The 23,218-nt window shown below is 43.9% G+C and overlaps 2 protein-coding genes across 9 annotated transcripts in view; both read right to left on the reverse strand.

Annotated features, from left to right (window-relative positions):
• LOC309377677 (C-type lectin domain family 4 member G-like) overlaps positions 1-23,218 on the reverse strand; it is a 69,740-nt gene that overhangs the window by 21,329 nt on the left and 25,193 nt on the right. For 5 of the 8 annotated variants that reach the window (XM_081925296.1, XM_081925299.1, XM_081925298.1 and 2 more), the window contains exons 2-5: positions 8,111-8,239; positions 7,565-7,675; positions 6,803-6,913; positions 5,910-6,008 (exon numbers count right to left, since the gene is read on the reverse strand). In XM_081925296.1, the coding sequence (XP_081781422.1) occupies positions 5,910-6,008; positions 6,803-6,913; positions 7,565-7,675; positions 8,111-8,210 (421 nt within the window). In that variant the 5' untranslated portion in view covers positions 8,211-8,239. The other 3 variants (XM_081925294.1, XM_081925297.1, XM_081925293.1) reach the window with 3 other exon arrangements.
• The window catches only part of LOC309377673 (uncharacterized protein), a 63,048-nt gene continuing 51,416 nt past the window's right edge, over positions 11,587-23,218 (reverse strand). Inside the window, exons 8-10 of the mRNA XM_081925286.1 lie at positions 17,772-17,923; positions 15,913-16,022; positions 11,587-11,960 (exon numbers count right to left, since the gene is read on the reverse strand). Coding sequence (XP_081781412.1) covers positions 11,807-11,960; positions 15,913-16,022; positions 17,772-17,923 — 416 coding nt within the window. The 3' untranslated portion in view covers positions 11,587-11,806. The remainder of the gene's footprint in view (positions 11,961-15,912; positions 16,023-17,771; positions 17,924-23,218) is intronic.

Genomic DNA, 23,218 nt, shown 5'->3' on the forward strand with positions numbered 1-23,218 from the left:
TGTGGTATGCTTGGGTTGATGATGGGGGTCTCACCCATGTCTGTGCCCTACAGCACCCTAGTCGCCTCTTCCTGGGCTAAGGGGCTGGGAGAGGGATATACCTTGCAAGCTCCTCTAGAGTCATCTCCATGATACTCTCATGCCAGAGGGTTAGGGTGGTGAGGGAAGCCTTTTTTCTAAGCACTCAGTACATCTCAAAGAGCAGAGGAAGAATATACAAGATTTCCCTCCAGTATCTACTCCTCCTCCTTCAAGACCTCCTTCCTGACTATCAGCTTCATTCTATTAGAGTTCAGCAGCACCAAGAAACCTTAGTTAGCCCCAGATGGTAGCAGCTGGTCCCTGCCCCACCCACCCCTTAGCTTGACTGATGGAATTACTGTCTTGGCTGCATATAGGTGGATTGGAACTTCTTAATTGGATAGTGATGATAGGAGCACTTTGACTCAAGGAGATCCCCTGTCTTTTTCAATACTCGGCTTTGATGCTCACCTGTTCTTCCACTGTTTCTATAGAAATGAGTTTGGCGCCTTCCCTCTCACACTTTTTTTGGGAATCCAACCATGAGCGTAGCTCAGCAGAAAACAGATAGAACGAATTTGAAAATATAACCCAGCCATCTTTCAAGTTTCTAGTAAGGATGTCTTTCAGTCAAGCCAGAGGAAGAAGAGAAAAAGAAAAAGAATTTAAGAGGAACAAACTTGTATTTCTGTGCAGATTTCAATTATTTTTGTTAAGTTCATTTCTGTGGCCACATGATAACATATATTCACCTAGGAAGCTCAAAAAGATTAAAATAAGAACAACATTAACTCTTCAATCCCTTCATGATGCTGCAGGAAATACCCGGGGGCGGGGCACAGCTGGAAAAGGGAGCACAGTGAAGAACCTTTTATTTGAGGGAATAGACAAAAGATGCATGTTCCTTCACAGGCCTTATCTGAAGCCCAGGGGCCTCACCCACTTGTTTCCACCTGGATACTCAGGGCAGCATCAGGGCAGAGTTGAAGGATGGAGAGGGGGAGTAGCTGTGCTTTATCAAAATTCTCTTTCTCTCTCTAGGCTAACTGTCCAGTTGCGGAGGTGGGGAGAGGAATCTAGAGTGTGTATTCCTGACATCCTTTTTATATTGACATTAGAAATATTGTTGTCGGAAATAAGGAAAGACAAAGAGATCATAGGAATAACATTGGGAAAAGTGGTTTTTAAGATCATGGCTTTTGTGGATGATATTTCGTTAAGAACAGAAGAACCAGAAGCAAGTATCGCTGAAGCAATAAATATAATACATGACTTTGGCAAGGTGTGTGGCTTTAAAATGAATACGGAAAAGACAAAACTTAGGCAAAAAATATGCAAGAACAAGAGCAGAAAGAACTTCAGGAAAAGGTTCGCTTACAGATTGTTAAGAAAGCAAAACATTTCGTTATAGATCTAACTATGAAGAATATTAATCTGTACAAAAATAATTATGAGAAAGTTTGGAAAGGAATAAGGAAAGGTTTTGAAACCTGGAGTAGATTAATGTTATTAATATGGGGAAGAGTCTCCATAATTAAAATGAATGTCCTGCCGAAAATGAAATATTTATTCTAAACAATACCAATTATAAATAAAGAGAATTGCTTTGAAGAATGGAGGAAAGATATAATGAGATTCGTATGGCAAGGAAAAAAACCGCGGATAAAATGTAAATCATTGAGAGAAAGAAAGGAAAGGGGAGGATTAGCATTGCCAAATCTAAAATGATATTATGAAGCAGAATGTTTAATATGGGTAAGACATTGGATTAGATTGGAAAAAATTAATATATTGGATCTTAAAAGCTTTAATAATAGACACAGATGGCATGTGTATTATGAGAAAGTAAAATGCAATAAAGAATTCACAAGTCATGTATTAAGAGGTGCATTATATAAAGTTTGGAACAAATATAAATTATATCTGGAACCACAGACACCTTGGTTGATATCACCGCTGGAGGCATATGCTATCAAAAAACTGAATATGGGTACAAATTGGCCAACATATAGACAATTATTGGAGGATGAACAAGGGAAACTCAGATTAAAATCCTATGAAGAGATACAGCAATATGAAGTTGACAGATGGCTTTATATACAACTTAGAAGTATATTCAACTCAGATCAAAAGAAAGGATTTGCAAAAGAGGATTTGAAATTTAACGTCACAGTGATACAGAATAACAAGAAATTGTTATCCAATGATGGAGGAAGAAGTGAAAGAAACGATGATTAAATGTCCTCAGGATCTCGGACATACTATCTATCCAGAGCAATGGGAGAAACTCTAGCAAGAGGATATATGATTTACTGCCTCATACACAATTAAAGAAAATTTTGTAAAGATGTTCTATAGGTGGTACTTAACGCCAGTTAAGTTGGCAAATATATATTGTATTTTTCGCTCTATAAGATGCACTTTCCCTCTCCTAAAACGTAAGGGGAAATGTGTGTGCATCTTATGGAGTGAATGCAGGTGGGAGGCTCTGTAAGCGCTCCATTTAAAGAGCCGCGTGGAGTGTGTGTGTGGCTCTTTGGGGCTTTTCCCAGAGGAGGGAAAAGGGCTGCCCTTCTCCTCCTTGGGGAAAAGTCCCCAAGAGCCGCATATACGCTCTGTGCACTCTTTAAAGGGAGTGCGGCTCTTGGGGGAGCCAGGGGCGCTGACTTATAAAAAATATTGGGGGGGGCGGGGGCCCATACCGACTTATAAAAAATATTGGGGGGGGGGGCAAGACCTCCAAACCGCTGCTGCTGGGGGAACGAAAGGGGCGAGCCCCGGGCTGCCCCGACCTTAAGTGAACCTGTGAGGGCCCGCCCTTTGTGGCAGCCGATTGGCTGCCGCCGTGGGCGGTGAATATTAATGAGCTAGGGGGAATCCCCGCTTCTCGTGGGGCTGACGCCAGCCCCGCGAGATTGTTGATGGGTCGAGAGCCCGCAACCCCACCCCTCTCTAGATTTTCTTAAATTATTGGGGGGCAGAGCCCCCCCAAACGAATTTTTGAGGGGGCTCGGGCCCCCTCAGGCCCCATGGAGTCGGCGCCTATGGGGGGAGCCCTAGCCGCACGCAGCCTCTCCGGGGCAGTGGATGAAGGCTCCCCTTGCCTGGGAGAGGCTGCGCGCTGCTAAAGAAGAAGCCAGGACAGAGAGTGGGATCCATCCCACTGGCTGTCTTGGCTTATGCCTCTCCCTGCCTGACAATGGCATACAGTTCACATCAACCAAGTTCCAGAAGTGCACGACCAACAACCTAATCCAGCATGTCACAGCAGCAGCGTTCCACACATCAATGAATGGATGGGCTTAGAAAATGGTGAGGACCACCATGGAATCCCTCACTCCGATTGCTCAGGGGGACTGGAACAAGTGCCTAGTGGATTTTCTGCTGCAGCAGCACATCAAACCCTGCATTGTCACTGGTTGAAGCCCAGCACAGCTCCTCAAGAACCGGAAGCTGGCATTACTCCTGATTGTTTGCACCCTAATCTTGCATCTGATCGACCTGTTGGCTGGGAGGCTCCAGCAGCCCCCAGGTCCTTCACCCCTGATGACCCTGTCTACATCAAGAACTATGGGGATTGTCCTGCCTTGCTCTCCACCGCTGTTACCAGGGCACTGGGCTAGGCTCCTGCATGGCTGCCACACCAGATGTTCAGGTCCACTGCCAGCATGTGGACCAAACACCCCACCGTCTGTTTGATGCCCCAGCTCCAGTCACTGCTACCACACCCAAGAACAGGGACAAGGTGAATGATCAGCCTGGCTCACAGAGTGATGCACCCTATGAGAACCCAGTGGCCCAGGGTAGGGCTGAGGAATGGGGCCCCAACACTCACCACCAGACAGCGCAGAGTCAATTACATCAGTGACACCCATGATACCAGCTGCAGCTCCATGGGCATCCCCAAGGACCCAAGGCAACGAGCTTCACCACTCCCAGAGGGTGAGGCACTGCCCTCACCACTTTGATGACTATGTGTGTTGACGGGGATGTGGTTTTGTGCCTAAGAGGGAGGGGTGTTATGTATCCAGTGGTCTGTGTTTGCCTGAACTTGAGTCTGCACTAAGGATTCTGAGCAGCTGTGTTCTGATTTGATACATGATATCCAATCACAGGAAATTTCAGTATTTGGGCTATTGCCATTGGCCCTTAACCTCTCAGTTATGATTCTCAGCTTGGGAGTTTAGGCAGAGCAATGAGAGTGGGAGTGGCCTAGGCCTTCAGAAATGTATATAAGCATTTGCTTTGCCCCTGTTGTCCAGTTCTGTTAGTTCAATAAAAGGTTCTTGCTGTGATCACTGGGTCTTGCTTGGTGGGAACCCACCTAAAATTCATTACCTATTTAGGAAGTGTTTCCAGTGAAGGAGACCCCACCTTAGAGACCTGTGCAGATAAATGGAGGATCCTATCCTGACCTAGCTTTGGCGGTCTGGGTACTTGCTGTGGCAACAGATCAGGCCCGTGGGTAGAGAAAGGATTGCTATTGTCCACAGGTATTCTAACCCATATGCCAATGAGCCAGTTCACTATGTGAGTGGCCCTGAGGACTTCCTTCTGATGATGAGCTTGTGAAACAAAGAGAGATTTTGCTGTTGCACCAATCACCCCACTGCCCAAATTGGTGGAAGTTGCCTCGGAAGTGCTATTCAAGAATCTCTCTCCCATGGGTGAATAAAGGACAGGTCTTTTAACTGACCTGCCAAAGAATGGCAAAGTCTTTTCTTTCCTCACCATAGAAGCTAAATCAATTCAGCAGATCAGGAGAGCTGAACTGAATATCTCTGATGTTTCCCTAGGGTGGCTGGATGCAAAGGAGGACAGCACTCTGCTCTGGCTCTAAGAGTATTCAGCTAGAGGAGGGACATTTAACTGGCACAGACTCAGAACAGGTTCTCACTGCGCTACAATTCTTCAGCATCATAGGGTAGCTTACCAATTTCCTTTTGCAGTTGATCATTTCTGTTTTCAAGAAACCGCACTTTATCTGATATGTTTTGAGCTGCAGCGAGTATTTGGAAGTCTAAAAGATTTGAAACAGTTTAAGGCAGGAGTATCTGAAATAACAATCTGCAAATATTAAGAAACCATTTTCAAACATTTAAAAACACTCTAGCCTGAATCAAGAAGCAGAGCTCCAGGATGGGGTTCTTATGAATATGAGGACAGACTTGATTCTCCGTGGCTGAGATCACCAATGAAAAGCCTCAGAAGACCCCTGCAGCTGGATCAGACCAAAGACCCATGCAATCCACTCTCCTATTCTCATATTGAAACTGGCTCATGAAGTATCTCTAATGTTCCCTTCCTTTGTTCTCCTTTTCTGCTGGGAATCACAGGGTCACAAAACAATTTCTGCCTTGAGTCCCACAGTAAAGCCAAGTATACACAGAATATTTTGCAGTTTTCAATTATGCTTTCTGAGATCTGAGAGGTGGACAAACTCTTTCATTAGTGAATATAGAGTTGCATTCCACATAGAGCTAAGGGGGTCATTATGTCAATGCAGGAATTTCTCCTTGTGCAATGCAATCTCCAGCCCCTTTCACTCCAATCTGTTCTGACGTTTTCCCCCACCCTGGAGAGCAGCTTTGGTGATGGCATGCAGGGAGAAGTGGGGCCAAAGTTCCCTTGTGCTAGTGCTAAAATCTTGCAGTAGCACAAACACTGTGAGTTACAGTGTGACGGGGGAGGACAGCATTTCTGGTGGGGAGATGTGAGAATCACAACCGTCTACTTTTCTTCCTGCTGAGAAATGAAAAAGTGATGAGTTTCATTGCATATATGTATTGCTCGCACAATATAAACCCCAAATTGAACTTCAGGAATTGAAGTCTGTATAAATTAAACATCTTCTAGCAAAAGGGAGGATGTGTAAATAAAATTCTTACCATCCTTGTCCTTATAGTTTGAATCAATCTCAACAACAAAGTTTCGAATCATGTTCATTGCCATTTGAATCTCCACTCTTTTTTTCATTTCCTTCTGATCTAAGGAGGAGGTAGGTAGAAAAGAAATGAAGAAATTGTGTTCTAACTTAGTAGTCTGTTGAGCTGGGTGAGGGGATACTTGGTTTCAAACTGCTTTTAATATTTTTAATATTTTCTGCTCCCAGCCCTTATATTGAGGTTTCCAATGCCTTGATTGTGGCTGCCCTGGTGCTCTGAAGTCCTGTTTCCATTTGACCTGTTCCTTCTGTCATCAGATGGTTGGCCTTCCTTTGAAAGCTTTAGATTTTTGGTTGTCTAGATAGACCTGTCCTCTTTGTCCTAGAGACTTCCATTTGCCAAGCTGCCTCATGCCCTGCCATATGCTTAAAATATGTAAATTCTTGGATTATTTGGTTTCCTCCCCCGAAGCTTTGCTTACTTTGACTGCCCTTAACCTCTGCAGCCTGTTTTCCCCAAGAACCTTTCTTCTTTGGACTGGAGCCCTAGCAGAGGGCAAGGTGGTGAGGACCAGGAATGGGGGCTCTCCCCCAGCAAATGAGGATTAGTTGAGAAAGGAGCAGAGAATGGCAACTGGGAAAGGGAATTGTCCAGGGTCTTCCAGGGACTTGTGTCAGCCTGTGCTTCTGTTCCAAGTGCTGGAACTCACTTATTCAGGGAGAACAAAACAGTGTCATTGCTCTCACTGGGTGACAGCTGTAACTCACTCCGTGAATTCAAAGAGGGATGAAAGGAATAAATGGAAGGTGGATCCTGCCATCTCTTTTTGGAAATGCTGTTGGCATTGAAGGAAAGCCTGTGACATTAATTGCAAAGTATGCTAATCATGTACTTACATAGAAGGAAAATCAGCAGTGTCATGGCAGTAAGGATGAAAATCTCAAGTACGACAAATCTTTCACCCGTTGGAGATGTGATGAAAGCAACCATGCTCTGAAAACCAGATGCTTGAAGAAAGAAAATTCTACTTTAGCCATCAGGAGCCAACATACCATTGCCACTCAAGGAAAAAGGGTTTCCATATGCTGTGGTAGCCATCAGCCAGAGACAGTCAACTGTTCAATGGGTGGTAATCTGGGTGGGTAAGCAGGTAGAGGAAACAAGGGGGGATACCTTGCTTCTTGAGGAAGCTTTTCTGACCAATGTCTGGATCAGAAGACAGTAGCCTTTGATACTAAAGGACTTTCTGCTCCCCAAACAAATGACAAGATTCTCCCTCTGTACACATAATTCCACATACAGAAGCTGGGCTGGACTGGCCATTGGCTGATATTTCGATGCTGCTGATGGGGCAGCAGACTAACTGAGGAGGTGCAGTGCAGCTTGTGTGGTCTACCCATCTCTGCCCACCCCAGCACCTGCTACCTGAGGCAACTGCCTCATTCTGCCTAAGCAAAGAGTGGGCTGAATCCTGGGGTTTCAGTGGGGATTATTGGATCTCTAGCACCCAAAGAGCTGTGTGGGCTTTTCTCTGCACTCCTCCCTAGCACAACATGACTGGTTCCACTCCTTGCCTGTCCCTCCATCAACTTCCCTTTCCCATGCATTCCTCTACTTTATGAGAAACCTCATTCCATATGACTGTGCTGTATACAGACCACCAGTTTCATCTGCTGTTGCTGCTGTTGCTGAATCCTTTCTGGGTGCTTCATTATCTATGGACTCTGCACGCTTTTCAGATGCTGGCGTCTCCACCCTTTCAGTCTTTTCTGTGAAACAACAAGCCATTATAACATGGAGGGTAAGACTATGAACCCATTGGTTGGAGTATAAGTCTCTTGTCAAGTATGTGAGTTCACAATGTTCACTTTTGTTGTCCTGTACTTAATTCCCTATTACAAGAACATAATTTTTAAATTAGATACACATGTAGAATGACTAACATGTAGAATGACCCACAATAGGACCCACAAAGGGGAGGGGGGAAGTCCATGAAATTCTCTGGAATCTTGTTTTTATATTGTATGTTGATATGTGATTGTACAATTTTGGTTCGAAAAACCAGATAACAAAATAAATAAATAAAAAGACTTTGGAGACCACAAGTTGGACCTGGAAAAGAAGCAGACGGAAGCTTTGCATTTCTTGCGCATTCCTCTACTTTATGAGAAACCTCATCCCATATGAATGTGCTGTATACACACCATCAGTTATGGTTGCAGGTGGTTCTGCCTCCGCTGGTGCTTCTTCTGGTGCTGCAGGCTTTGTGGGCTTTGCAGACTTTGTGGGTGCTGGCTTCTCCATTCTCTCAGTTTTGTCTGTGAAGCAACAATCTAGAATCAGATAAAAACAAATGGAGAATAAGACTATGAGCCCATTAGGTAGACAGCGGTATCTGTCAGTATTAGACTATCCTTTCCCTTAAATACATTGTTGTGTCCAATATAACTGAAAAATCTTTCTCTTTTCCTTTCATTGGATCAATCTCAGTTTTAAACCAAAAGAATGTTCCACATGGATTCCAAGGCATTTTAATTTTTTTTAGGTAATATAGTACATTCTCATTTTGCATCCTATTCCTCTCTAAACTCCTGGACATCTAGTTTACAGGGCTCCAGTAAGATGTTCACCATTTAATAGATAATGTGGGATCTATTAGGGAATTTTTTAATGTGTGATGTTTTATTCTGTTTTTAATCCATTGGGAGCAACCCAGAGTGGCTAGGTAAACCCAGCCAGGTGGGCAGGTATAAGTAAAATATTATTATTATTGGTGTTATTTATGAGGTCTTCAGATGTTCCTGGGTGCCAATTCCCTCCATCACAGGCATCAAGGTCAATGGTTGGGGATGACGGGAGTTGTAGGATGACTTATCATTTAGCCTCTTAGTGACCTTTTGGCCTTGGAATGAGACCCTGCAAATATCACAGCATGTAAGGAAAGTGTTCCACCTATTAGACCTCTTTCTGTTTGGATACCTTGATGTTGTCATGGAACAATCATTTCTCTAATTTCTTTTTAAGGTTGTTTCATCCTCCCACTGGCTAAGAACCACCTCCCTTGTGATGTCAGACATTCCATAACTCCTCCCATTTAGGCTATACCATTTCCTGATTGGCTGCTCATTATATCCAATCAGCATTCCACATAAAGCATAAATCCAGGGAAATGTTTATTTCAGATTTATTATACTACTTATTTTTTTCCAGAGTTATTAGTTTTATTTTTTTATTTAGGCCGGGTACATACTTTACCTTCAAAGCATATCACCCAGAAGAATCCTTACTCTTCATAAACTCTTCTAGTAGTATTGGAAAGCTTCCTATCTCAACATTTGTACCAGGAAATATGGCAAAGTACATTAGTGTAAGGGACGCGGGTGGCGCTGTGGTCTAAACCACAGAGCCTAGGCCTTGCTGATCAGAAGGTCGGCAGTTTGAATCCGTGCAATGGGGTGAGCTCCTGTTGCTCAGTCCCTGCTCCTGCCAACCTAGCAGTTCGAAAGCACGTCAAATAGGTACCACTCCAGCGGGAAGGTAAATGGTGTTTCCATGTGCTGCTTTGGTTCGCCAGAAGCAGCTTAGTCATGTTGGCCACATGACCCGGAAGCTGTCTGCGGACAAACGCCGGCTTCCTCGGCCTATAGAGCGAGATGAGTGCCGCAACCCCAGAGTTGTCCACGACTGGACCTAATGATCAGGGGTCCCTTTACCTTTACCTTTACATTAGTGTAAATCTTCATTTGAAAAGTTAAAGCACAAAGACAAGGAACAGAAGCAGTCAAATTTCAATATGTTTGGTCTACATTTATTGAATGTGTCATCATCAAAACATACATGCCACCAGTACTATTTTTCCACACTGAAAGGGTACTGGAACCTGCCATGAACACCTCCCTTGCTCTCTCACAATGGTGTCCACCTGAGAGGTGTCAGAACTGAGGTGAAGTGAGTTCCAGATGCAAAAAAGCCCTGCATGCAATTGACCTTCAACCAATGGCAACTCATCGAGAACTGTACTTGGAAAGAAAGATAGATCTGCACAAACTCTGAATTGGACTCTGATAAGCTTCATATACTAGAAACCCCTCATAACTACGTACACTTGTTTCTCTTGTTGTCCATTGTGGGTTTTTTTTAGCCTCTTGGGCTTGCTGATCGGAAGGTCAGCGGTTCGAATCCCTGTGAAAGGGTGATCTCCCATTGCTCTGTACCAGCTCCTCCCAACCTAGCAGTTTGAAAGCATGCCAGTGTTTTTGGAGAGGTAACCGCTGTCAGCTGGAACTTGAAGTTTTTCTTTGCTGGATCACATTGGAGCATTTACCCGGTGACTTGATCTCACCCCCCCACTCCACTACCTTCAAAGCAGCTGGGGACCAAGAGAGACATCGTGTTTCAGGTTGAAGGACCCCTAGGAGCTTAAAGAGATCCCTTTAGGTTTTTAGGGGTGCACTTCGCCTTAGCGCTTCCCCAACCCTCTTGCGAAGATTGGGCCTGTCGGAATGATCAGGCTCACGCTCCCTGCACCATTCACGCAGCACCTGGAAGTCCAAATCCATGGCTTCAAGTTACAAGAAAGGAGATTCCAACTAAACACCTTTCTGATACTAAGAGCGGTTTGACAGTGGAACAGTTTCCATGGGAGGTTGTGGACTCCTTTAATGGAGCTTTTTAAGCAGAGGTTAGATGGCAATCTGTCATGGAGGCTTCAATTTGAGATTCCTGCATTGCAGAGGGTTGGACTAGATGACCCTCTGAGTCCCATCCAACTCTACAATCCTGTAATTCTCTCAAGCATGTGGTAAAGCCACATGACAGGAAGGAATCGACCCAGAAGTTCTGAAAGCCAGCTTCTGTTCTTCCCTCATGAAACACCTCCACAACCTCCTCTTTCGGTGTTGGGAACAAGGATCCATGGCACAAGCCACAAGAATCATATATACTACCAAGATTATATCATTTTGTCAATAAATTATTAGAATATCAGTTCTTTATGCTCCTTGGCTGGGTATGCAGGACAGATTGAAGCAACCACAAACACTTCCAGATATCAATCATGCAAGACGTGGCAGGAGAGGTCCCCGGCTTGGCTCCCGGCTTGGCTCCAAGCTATTCACATCTTGTAAGGGTGTGATTCAGAACAGCAGAATCTAATAGGTTACTTAACTCAGTTGACAGCCACTTTGCATAGGAGCCAACTCCTAGGGCGCAGAGGTCCCTTGGCCTTCTGACCATCCTGTGATCAGTTATGCAGGTGGAGCTTATCTGCTCCGCCCTCAATATTTTGTTCAAGTTGGCGCCCCTGCTACCATGAATGCCATTAAAGCAGCAGCACATGCTGCCAGTGCTGTGCCCACACTGGTGTGGGCCCCAGTCATGCCCCCTGCCAAGTTCTGAAGAAATCAAGAGCAGTTCAAGGTGTTTGTTGCCCAATATTAGCTCTATATGAGAGTAAGGGTGCCTGAATTTCCAAAGTTGTATTTGTGATTAGTCTGCTAGAAGGGGACACCAAATGCTGGGTGGTCCCAATTCTCACTGCCTGGCATGCATGGTTGTCCTTATGTGCCTTGTAAGGTAGCGACCATGGAGATCAGAAGGGGCAATGGGGCATCAAACACACAGAGCAGTGAAACAAATATTGGTATGCATTGCAAATAAATAAAATAATCAGAAAACAGACTATGATTGGATCCTTCCATTTTTTATTTTTGTAGCCATCTACGTCTGAGCTTGCAGAATAAGGTATTTTCAATGTGATTTTGAGGGCTGATGCCAGAGAGTCCCATAACCTAGATGGCAGTGTGGATTGTGCATTAAAACAGTGGTGTGGGAGTGATCTCTTAGTTTTGCTTTTGTGTAGAAATCATGGGATACAGTTTCATTCATCTTAAGGTGTCTTCTTAGAGCCAAGCATCATCAGGCCCCTTCTTACAAATATACTGTTTTTGTAGATCACAGTCTAATGCATTCCAGCAGTTTTCGTAGTAGCAATCAAAGGTCATCGCACCACAGTGGTGGTTCTCTTTAGAACTTGGCTCATAGTAATTCCAGTAGCTGAAAAGAAAAGAAACAGCAGCACTAATGAATCAAAATTGGATGTCTACCTCACTGGCTCCCCATGCCTTCTACCATTAAAAAGATGTCCAACGCTTTCTCTCTTAAAAGCCACCCACAATTGGGATTTTTTTTCTCCCCAGATTTTGGAATTCTAACCATGTAAAAAAAGCTGTGGTTTAAGATTATGTGAGGTGTGATACATAAGTAGCAGTCAAGTACAACACTCCTTGTTTTCCTACAGTGGACATGTGATGGGATGTTTGGTCCAGCCAGTCAAAAACTTCCCGCTTCACCCTGCACTGGGACATACTTCCTTTTGCATGTGACTAGAGGTGGGCGTGTCCTTACCTGTCCAGGTAACAAAAGGTCCAAGCACGCAGCACACACTCTCTCTTTTTTTGGCTTCCTCCTTTGTTGGACAAGGAGCTTTTTAGCTAGAGATTCTCTGTTGCTTTCAGCCAACAGAGGACAAAGGGATCTCCATATGGGATATGCTTTGTAACTAAATCTGCCTACAGGGATCCAGCTGTGAATTGATGATGCTGGGAGTAAACTTCCATTATTGACTTTAAATAATATTTTTGTTTGTTTATTCTTTTATAAGGGATATAAGGGGTCTTACCAGGAACATGCAATTCAATTCTGAATTGTATGCTATTGAGAGGCTTAAGCAAAGCCTGCAACCAGGTACCTGCTGTGTGTTAAAAGGAGAATGTAAAACTCTGCAAACATGAATTTGACCAAACTGCAGTAGGCAATGGAAGACAGGAGTGCCTGGGGTCATGAAGAGTCAGACACGACTAAAAGACTAAACAACAACAAAACTCTGCAAAGTTATATAACGTGCTAGCACAAGTGACGAATGATATTAATAAACAATATATCCTCTACGGCCTCCCTGAACATTCCCACATTCTAACCATTTTTTTAAAAAACCACAGCAACAACTGTGGGTCAAGACTGTCTGTTTTCTTTTCACATGTAGTGATTCCTCATAGAAAACTAGAAAAAAAGTGAGGGTGTCACTATGGAAGGCTCTTTGGTGCACACAGGAACTTTCAGTCAATTTATTTAACAATTTTGGGCAGTATGCAATGCAGTACTTCTGCTATTGCCAGGATTTCCATTTCTGCAACAGAACTGGCCCTCTCTCCTTTCCATATGCACCCACATCCCCCTCAGATCTGCTATCTATCATTGTGGGTTTTGGAGAGAGGGTTTTGGCAGAGAGATCCTTACTCTCTCATAGCAGAGTTAGCCCAGTAGTGATTGTTCTGAGCATATTAAAACCTTGTTAGATTTGCATCCGCCTTCATGCATCTCATCTCACCTCCATCACCCACACAATGCATGAGGAGAGCAATGACACTATACAGAAACAATAATAGCTAAATCTATAACTGAAATGCAAAATATAATCTATAACCACAAAGCCATTATAGGGTTGATTGAAATGATATGATATCTCTCACATACATATCTTATCAAAATCTAACATGAAGGTTCTACATTTATTCTAATCAATTATCCATACAGTGGTACCTTGGGTTACAAACACCTCTGGTTACAAGCACTTCGGGTTACAGATTCCGCTAACCCGGAAGTAGTACCTTGGAGTTAAGGACTTTGTTAAGGACAGAAATCGTGCAGTGGGGGGGGGGCGGGCGGCGTGATGCCTGATTAGCTAAAGTGGTGCCTCAGGTTAAGAACTGTTTCAGGTTAAAAACGAACCTCTGGAACGAATTAAGTTCATAACCAGAGGTACCACTGTACCAGAAGTTACGCTTATTGTAACTTCTGGTAATGCCTTGCATGTTACGATATTGAAGCAATGCGGCTGCAAAGTGCTAGCTTGAAAAGTAAACATGATGGGAATGTTGGGACTGTCTGTGGGAAACATAGGGACAGTTAATTCACAGTGTGAAGCACCGGAATTAGCTCAGAGTGTAATATGAGCTCTTCCGTTTGTTCCTGTCCAGGAAGTACAGGAAGTGTTTGTCACTACATTGCTGGAGTTTGAAGAGAGCAGTCATGTTTTTTGTAATGCTGCAAAGACAGAAATAAAGGCATGTAAATACGTTTCTGTCTATCTCTTTCCCCTGCCAGGGGGGGGCAGGAAAGAGGGGGGGTGTTCTTCTCACGTTTGAGAAGAATCACCTATCGAGAGCTTGCCTGCACTTGCTGGGGAATGCAGCCAGGGAGGTCAACAGGGAATCAGTCCGGGTGCCTGGGAAAGTTGCCAGTTTCTCCTGATATGGGCCGGAATTCCCGACATTGCATTCTCCAGTGTCCATTGTACACTGAATCAAGTCCCACTAAACAGCACTAAAATTCTGTGGTAAATGTATTCTATAACTGTCATGAGACAAAGGTTCTTGAGAGCAGAAGCAGTAAAACTTACAAAGCCTACACAATCATTCAAGCCTACTGTTAACAGCAAACTGCTAAGTCACTGTGAATCATGACTGATCTTGAGTGATGACTCATTCTCCCATAAAAGTAGCCAGCCTCTTTGTGTGTCTCTGTGCCAGTGTGTGTCTCAGCTAGTGTGTGTGTTGTGTTGTTGCAGACAGAATGGCTCCAGGACTCAAATAAATCACTAACTAAGACTGTGGCTCTGTGAAGAGTCAGATAGCTGCTATGAGCACTCTGTGTATGCTCTTTGACTATGCTGTTTATGAACAAGTTTATTTTCGTCAGTAAAAGTTTTGTTTATAAAGAAGACTCTGCTTTCATTAATTTACTCCCTCATTTTTAGCTCTCTGTGAATCTAGTAAATTGATATTAGTAATAATTAGTAATGGTGTAGTAGGTGTTTCTTAATCCCATTAGATGTTTGGGTGAGATCTGCCCTTTGATCAAGTCTAAGATCACAAACAGCAGTGGTTCCCAATTGGTGGTCCACGGACCACCCACCCAGGGGCTCCATGGTGTCATTCACATAACAAAAACTGCCACAGAAATATCAAAATTTTAAAAGGTACATTTTTGAAAAACAAGGGGTCTGCAGTACTTAGCTAACTGGGAACCACTGGCAAACAGGGTTTAAGTTCCCAGCTAGTTACACAACCCCACTGCCTGTTTGTAAAGTTTACTCAATACCTTTGCCAAAAAGGATTCGTGGTTAGTATTGGGTGCATCAGTAGAGATGAATACCAATGGATTTTGTTCCAGGAGAGACATTGCACAAATTGAAAGTGACCCTCTGTTAATCTGGCACTGGAAATAAGTGCCAGACCAGCTCGCTGTTCTACTACCCAGCTGTGGATGAGTAAGATCTTCTCTGACCTTATCAATGCATCAACACAAGCTGAAAAGAGTTGTTAGATACTTAAAGGGAACCATGAACTGTCTTAAACTGCCAGCTGCCAGAAACTCAAACTATTAGGAATCTGTCAGGGATTCTTCAGTTGTGATTCCTGTTTTGCAGGGGGTTCGACTAGATGACCCTTGGGGTGTCATCCAACTCTGAATTTCTATGTGTTTATGATTCTATTCAAGAGAGGGAGATTCATCTACCCTATCTTACACACTTACTTCATCTGCTTCTGTTATTTTAGGTTAGAAATTGCTGGCTATTCAGATTGTTTAGCAGATAAATGCAGAAATACTTTCCTAAAGAGAGGGTAGCTCAGCTTTAGGTTCTTGATAGTCCCTTTGAAGCTGAGCTAATCAGCACAAACCATTTATAAGGATGCCTTCAGCCTCTTCCGAATCACTGCATTCGCTATGTTAGAGAAGCAAGAATAGCTTCCTGCCTCTCCAACCTTGTGAGAAGAAGCAGGCACTCATCTGGATAATGATGTGGAGGAGTACATATGTAGATCTTTGGTAATAGAGAAAAGTGCATGGTAAAATATATTTGGAGAGGGAAAGGATCAATTGTGTAAACAAAACCTGCAACTTTTTGGAATGCATGCCATTAACAAATGTTTCTTCAAAAACTTACTGGACTGCAGCCTCCATTCCTGACAGCCACGACCATTTCTTTCCCTTGTTTTTAAAGACTCCAATCCAAAAAATCATTTTACGATGTTTTACTTCCTTGTTTATAAAATACTAGGGTGGGGAAAAAGAAAAACAGAAAATCATCAGTAGGAATGAGAAGCCAGGCACTTCTCTAAAAGCCTTTCTAGACAATGTCCCTTTCTCTGGGAGACTGCAGCACTTTACCAACATTCAGCAGGCATAAAACAAACACATTTCAAAAGGAGCAGGTGTCACCTTTGAAGACCCAATCCACATTTTTGGGGGGGAAGCAGTGATCAAAACTATACAGTGGTACTTTTATTCTCAAACGCCTCGGTACTCAAACACCTTGGTTCCCAAATGCCGAAAACCCGGAAGTAAGTGGTTTGGTTTTGGAACGTTTTCCATAAGCCGAACGTCCAATGCAGCTGTTGGCTATTGTTTCCGGGGCGCCTGCACCAATCAGAAGCTGTGCCATGGTTTTAGAACATTTCGGAAGTCAAACAGACTTCTGGAACAGATTAAGTTTGGCGCTTTTGTTTTTGCTATTTATTTTGCCTTTTTCTTTTTGAGGATTTTTAGCTTAATTTGGTTTTGTGACTGTGTGGAACCCAGTTCAGCTACTGATTGATTGAGGGTGTGACTCTGGAAATAGATAAAAGCATCCCGTCCAAACAATGGCTATCAGCAATGTAGGTAATAAAATAATAATAATTTTAATTTCTATCATTCTCAAAACTGTCTTATTTATTTTATGGTACGGTACATTGGTTATTACTTTCACTTTTTGGATCAGTGGTCTTGTTAGATAGTAAAAGTCATGCCAAATTGCTGTTTTAGAGGTTGTTTTTCAAAGTCTGGAATGGATTAATCCATTTTCCATTACTTTCTATGGGAAAGCGGGCCTTGGTTTTGAAACGCTTTGGTTTTGGAACTGACTTCCGGAACTGATTAGGTTTGAGTACCAAGGTACCACTGTACATAGTATTCCAACTATGGTTATATCAAGCACCAAGAATAATTGTGTACTGACGATGTGCTACTGTGCCCCTAATCCAAATTATGATGATGCTGATGATGAATGATGATGATAGAATCAAGGAAGCATCCCAAAGAGGAAATATTGCAGTGAAGGGTAACTTCACCTGCCCTCACCGAAACTGGCTACATATGTCTTCCAGTCATGACAGAGAGTTAAAATTTCCAGATACTATAAATGACTGTGCCATAGAACACTTCATCTTGGAACCTAGTGGGACAGTGACCCTGTGTAGCAAATACTCCAATTTCTGTATCCATGTTTGTTGGTTTGTTCCAGAGCTACTGGAATCAGTCTGGTTGTGGTATGCTTGATGGGTTGATGGGGGTCTCATCTATGTCTGTGCCCTGCAGCACCCCAGTAGCCCCTCTGCCTGGGCTAAGGGGCTGCGAGGGGCTATACCTTGCAAGCTCCTATAGTCATCTCCATGATACTCTCCTGCCAGAGGGTTAGGGTGGTGAGGGAACCCTTTTTCCTAAGCACTCAGTACATCTCAAAGAGCAGAGGAAGAATCTACAGGAAATCCAAGGGATAGATTTCCCTCAAGTATCTACTCCTCCTCTTCCTTCAAGACCTCCTTCCTGACTGCCAGCATCAGAGCTCAGCAGTTTTAAGTAACCTCATTGAGTCCTAGATGGTAGCAGCTGGTCCCTGCCCCACTCACCCTTTGGTTTGACTGATGGAGTTGCTGTCTTGGCTGCATACAGGTAGATATGACCTTCTTAAATGGATAGTGATGATAAGAACCCTTTGACTCTAGGAGATCCCCTGTCTTTTCTATACACAGCTTTGATGCTCACCTGTTCTTCCTTTGTTTCCATAGAAATGAGGTGGGCGCCTTCCTTCTCACACCTTTTTTTGGAATCCATCCATGTGCGTAGCTCAAGAGAAAAGAAATAGAAGGCCCTTGAATATAAAACCCAACCATCATTCAAGTTTCTAGTAAGGATGTCTTTGAGTCAAGCAGATATGGAGGAAGAAGAGAAAAAGAAAACAAGACAGGGAATTTAAGAGGAACAACCTTGTACATCTTTGCATATTTCAAATACTTTTATTAAGTTCATTTCTGCAGCCACATAACATATATTCACCTAGGAAGCTCAGAAATATTAAAACAAGAACAACATTAACTCTTCAATCCCTTCATGATGCTGCAGGAAATACTGGGGGGGGGGGGATAGCTGGAAAACGGAGCACAGTGAAGAACCTTTTATTTGAGGGTATAGACAAAAAATGCATGTTCCTTCACAGGCCTTATCTGAACCCCAGGGGCCTCATCCACTTGTTTCCACCTGGATACTCAGGGCAGCATCAGGGCAGACTTGAAGGTTGGGAAGGGGGAGTAGCTGTGGTTTATCAAAATTCTCTTTCTCTCTCTAGGCTAACTGTCCAGTTGCGGAGGTGGGGAGGGGAATCTAGAGTGTGTATTCCTGGCATTGGGCAACTGGTACAGATGAAAGATTCTGCTGGTTTACCACCTAGTTTGCTGCCCAGCAGTCTCTCTGCCTGACAGGATGGGCTTCCAATGGCTCTGGGGGATATTCCAGCTGATCTGACTGGTGCTCCTGCCAAGCTTTGGCCGAGCTCTTGCACAACCGAACAACAACAACAACACTTTATTTATATGCTGCCCATCTGACTGGGTTTCCCCCAGCCACTCTGGGCGACTCCCAACAAATTAAAACACAATTGAACACCAACCATTAAAAACTTCTCGGAACAGGGCTGCTTTCAGATGTCTTCTGAAAGTCAGATAGTTGTTTTTTGCCTTGACATCTGGTGATAGGGAGTGTCACAGGGTGGGCACAACTACCCAGAGGGCCCTCTGCCTTGACTAGGGCCATTGACACAATTGGCCCTGAGTGCCCTCCCCTATGACATGCACCAATCACCCCACTGGCCAGCAGTCTCTCTGACCAAGTTGGCAGAAGTTGCCTCGGAAGTGCTATTCAAAAATCTCTCTCCCATGGGTGAATATAATAAAGGACAGGTCTTTTAGCTGACCTGTTTTGATTGTCTCTCGTACAGCAAAGAATGGCAAAATCTTTTCTTTCCTCACTATAGAACTAAATCAATTCAAAAGTTCAGGAGAGCTAAACTGAGTATCTCTGATGTTTCACTAGGGTGGAGAAATACAAAGGAGGGCAGCACCCTGCTCTGGTTTTCAGCTAGAGGAGGGGCTTTCAGCTGGGGCAGAATCAGGGCAGGTTCCCACTGCACTACAATTCTTCAGCATCATAGGGTAGCTTACCAATTTCTTTTTGCAGTTCATCATTTTTCTTGGAATAATACTGCATTTCCTCTGATATGTTTTGAGCCACAGCGAGTATTTGGAAATCTAAAAGATTTGAAACAGTTCAAGGGAGTAGTATCTGAAATAACAATCTGCAGATATTAAGAAACCACGTCCAAAAATTTTAAAACAGAGCTCCAGGATGGGGTTCTTATGAATATGAGGATGGACTAGATTCTCTGTGGCTGAGATCACCAATGCGAAGCCTCAGAAGACCCCTGCAGCTGGATTAGACCAAAGACCCATGTAATCCACTATCCTATTCCCAGTAAAAGTGGCTCATTAAATAAAAAGTGGCTCATTAAATGTTCCCTTCCTATGTCCTCCTTTTCTGCTGGGAATCACAGGGTCACAAACCAATTCCCGCCTCGAGTCCCACAGTAAAGCCAAATATACAAAGAATACTTTGCAGTTTTCAATTATGCTTTCTGAAATCTAAAATAATACAGGCACCCAAACACTTTTTCTGATGAGTATTTGGTTGCATTCCATATAGTTCTAAAGAGGGCGTTCTGTAAGTGAAGGAATTTCTCCTTGTGCAATGCAATCTCCAGCCCCTTTCCCTCCAATCTGTTCTGAGGTTTCTCCCTACCCTGGAAAGCAGCTTTGGTGATGGCATGCAGGGAGAAGTGGAGGCAAAGTTCCCTTGTGCTTGTGCTAAATCTTGCAGTAGCACAAACATTGTGAATTACAGTGTGATGGGGGAAGACAGCATTTCAAGTGGGGGGATGTGAGAATCACAACCATCTGCTTTTCTTCCTGCTGAGCAATGAAACAGTGATAAACTCTATTGGGTGATGAGTTTCATTGAATGTTTTGCTCACACAATATGAATCCCAAAGTGAACTAAAGGAATTGAAGTTTGTTTAAACTAAACATGTCCTAGGAAAAGTGAGGACGTGCATATAAAATGCTTACCATCCTTGTCCACATAGAATGGCTCCATTCCAACAACAAAGCTACGAATCATGTTCATTGCCTCTTGAAGCTCCTCTCTTCTTTGCACTTCCTTCTGATCTAAGAAGGAGGTAGGTAGAAAAGAAATGAAGAAATTGTGTTCTAGTCCACTACTCTGATGAGCTAGAAGAGGGGATACTTGGTTTCAAACGGCTTTTGATTTGAATTGCTGACTTCTAACGTGCTCCGGGATCTTAGGAAGAAAACATGAATACGAATTCTATTAATATTTTCTGGCCTCAGCTCTTCTTTTGGGTGCTCCCATTCCTTGACTGTGGCTGCCCTGGAAGCCTGAAGTCCTGTTTTCATTTAGCCTGTTGCTTCTGTCATGAGATGGTTTGGCCTTCCTTTGAGAGCTCTAGATTTTTGGGTGTTCAGATACACCTGTCCTCTTTGTCCTGTGGACTTGCATTTCCCAGGCTGCCTCATGCTCTGCTTTATGCTTAGAATGTGCAAAGATTTTTGGGTGTTCAGATACACCTGTCCTCTTTGTCCTGTGGACTTGCATTTCCCAGGCTGCCTCATGCTCTGCTTTATGCTTAGAATGTGCAAATTCTTGAATCATTTGGTTCCCTCCCCCTGAGCTTTGCTTACTTTGGAGTGCCCTATAAAAAAATCAATTAGCTATGCAAACAGGTCATGTGTTCATCTATCCAGTGCTTTTTTCTAGAAAAAGACGCACTGGAACTCAGCATGAATGCCTCCCTAGTTCTCTTAGAATGGCATTGACGCCCATCTGAGAGGTGTGATAACTGAGTCCTGATGAATTCTGGTTGAAAAAAGCCCTGCATATATCTTGATGTTTAGGTAGGCTCTGGACCCACCCACATTAGCCATGGCCTTATCCTCTGTAGTCTGTTTTCCCCAAGCACTTTCCTTCATGGGACTGGAGCTGCAGCAGAGGGCAGGTGTCATGAATGAGTCATCCCCCAAGAGAAGTTTGCAGCTAGCTCCCAATGAAGGAAGGAGCTAGGATGAGAGAAGGTTAATTACAAGACAAGATGATTATAGCCGGGAGACACCTCCGCTGCCCGTAGGAATGCCAACTGATAGCAGAGTTCCAGGAAGCCAGTCAGCAGCTTGCCAGCATGCTAGTGCTGAACAAAATGCAGGGGCTAGAAATGAAAGCAGCTTAGAAAGCGGGAAAGATCTCTCAGACAATGAGGAAGGGACGGGAGCTGATCCCCTCAGCCCAAGGTCTAGGCATATGGGGAGTGTTCAAGACAGAATATTTCACAAAAGGAAGTTCAACTGTTTCTGGTCTCGCCGAAACATCCACCTTAGAAGGGACATCTTTGATTTATGGACGGACAGCTGTGCTTGCCGCTCTGGTGAACTCTGTTTGTTTTGCAATAAATATTATTTTTAATTAACTACACTCATTGTTATCAAGACATCCTTTCCTTCAAGGGACTGGGTGGTGAGGACCAGGAATGGGGACTCTCCCACAGCAAATAAGGATTAGTTTGGTAAGGAGCAGAGAAAGGCAACTGGGAAAGGGAATTACCCAGGGTGTCCCAGAGACTTGTGTTAGCCTGTACTTCTGTTCCAAGTGCTGGAACTCACTTATTCAGGGAGAACAAAACAGTGTCATTGCTCTCACTGGGTGACAGCTGTAACTCCCTCCCTGAATTCAAAGAGAGTTGAAGAGGGTAAATGAAAGGTGGAACCTGCCATCTCTTTTTGGAAATGCTTTTGGCATTGAAGCAAAGCACAAGACAGTAGTATCAATGTACGCCAATTATGTACTTACACAGAATGTAAATCAGCAGTGTCATGGCAATAAGGATGCAAATCTCAAGTATGACAAATCTTTCACCCGTTGGAGATTGGAAGAAGTTAACCAAGTCCTGAAAAGGAGATGCTTGAAGAAACAAAATTCTACTTTAGCCATCAGTAGCCAACATACCCTTGCCACTCAAGGAAAAAGGGTTTCCATATGCTGTGGCAACCATCAGCCAGAGACAGTCAATTGTTCAGGGAGTGGGCACTTGGGAGGATAAGCAGGTGGAGGAAGCAAAGCGAGATGGCTTTCTGCTTGAGGAAACGTTTCTGACCAATTTCTGGATCAGAAGACAGTAGCCTTTGATACTAAAGGACTTTCTGTTCCCCAAACAAATGACAAGATGCTCCCTCTGTACACATAATGCCACATACAGAAGCTGGACTGGCCCTTGGCTGATATTTCGATGCTGCTGATGGGGCAGCAGACTAACTGAGGAGGTGCAGTGCAGCTTGTGTGGTCTACCCATCTCTACCCACCCCAGCACCTGCTACCTGAAACAACTGCCTCATTCTGCCTAATGGTGGCGCCATTCCTGGCTGCACACAGTAAAGGAACACCACAGCAATCGGCAGAGTGGGCTAAATCCTGGGGTTTCTGTGGGGATTAGTGGATCTGTGGCACCCAAAGAGCTGTGTGTTCTACTCTCTGCACTCCTCCCTAGCACAACATGACTGACTCCACTCCCTGCCTGTCTCTCCATCAACTTCCCTTTCCCATGCATTCCTCTACTTTATGAGAAACCTCATCCCATATGACTGTGCTGTATACAGACCATGAGTTTCTTTTGCTCTTGCTTTACGCTTTCTGAACGCTAGATGTCTTCTGGAGGCTGCACTCTTTGCAGGCATTGGCTTCCCCATCCTCTCAGTTTTGTCTGTGAAACAACAAGCTATTATAACATGGAGGATAAGAATATGAACACATTGGTTGGATGGTGGCTGTTTAACCTTCCAAACTCAAAGTCTCCTGTCAAGCATCAAAGCTCACAGTATTTGCTTTTGTTGTCCTGCACTTAATCTCCCTATTAAAGTAAAGGTAAAGGTACCCCTGCCCGTACGGGCCAGTCTTGCCAGACTCTGGGGTTGTGCGCCCATCTCACTCAAGAGGCCAGGGGCCAGCGCTGTCCGAAGACACTTCCGGGTCACGTGGCCAGCGTGACATCGCTGCTCTGGCGAGCCAGAGCTGCACACGGAAACGCCGTTTACCTTCCC

The sequence above is a fragment of the Podarcis melisellensis genome (genome assembly GCF_964234715.1).
Source record: "Podarcis melisellensis genome assembly, chromosome: 9".
Classification (NCBI taxonomy): domain Eukaryota; kingdom Metazoa; phylum Chordata; class Lepidosauria; order Squamata; family Lacertidae; genus Podarcis; species Podarcis melisellensis.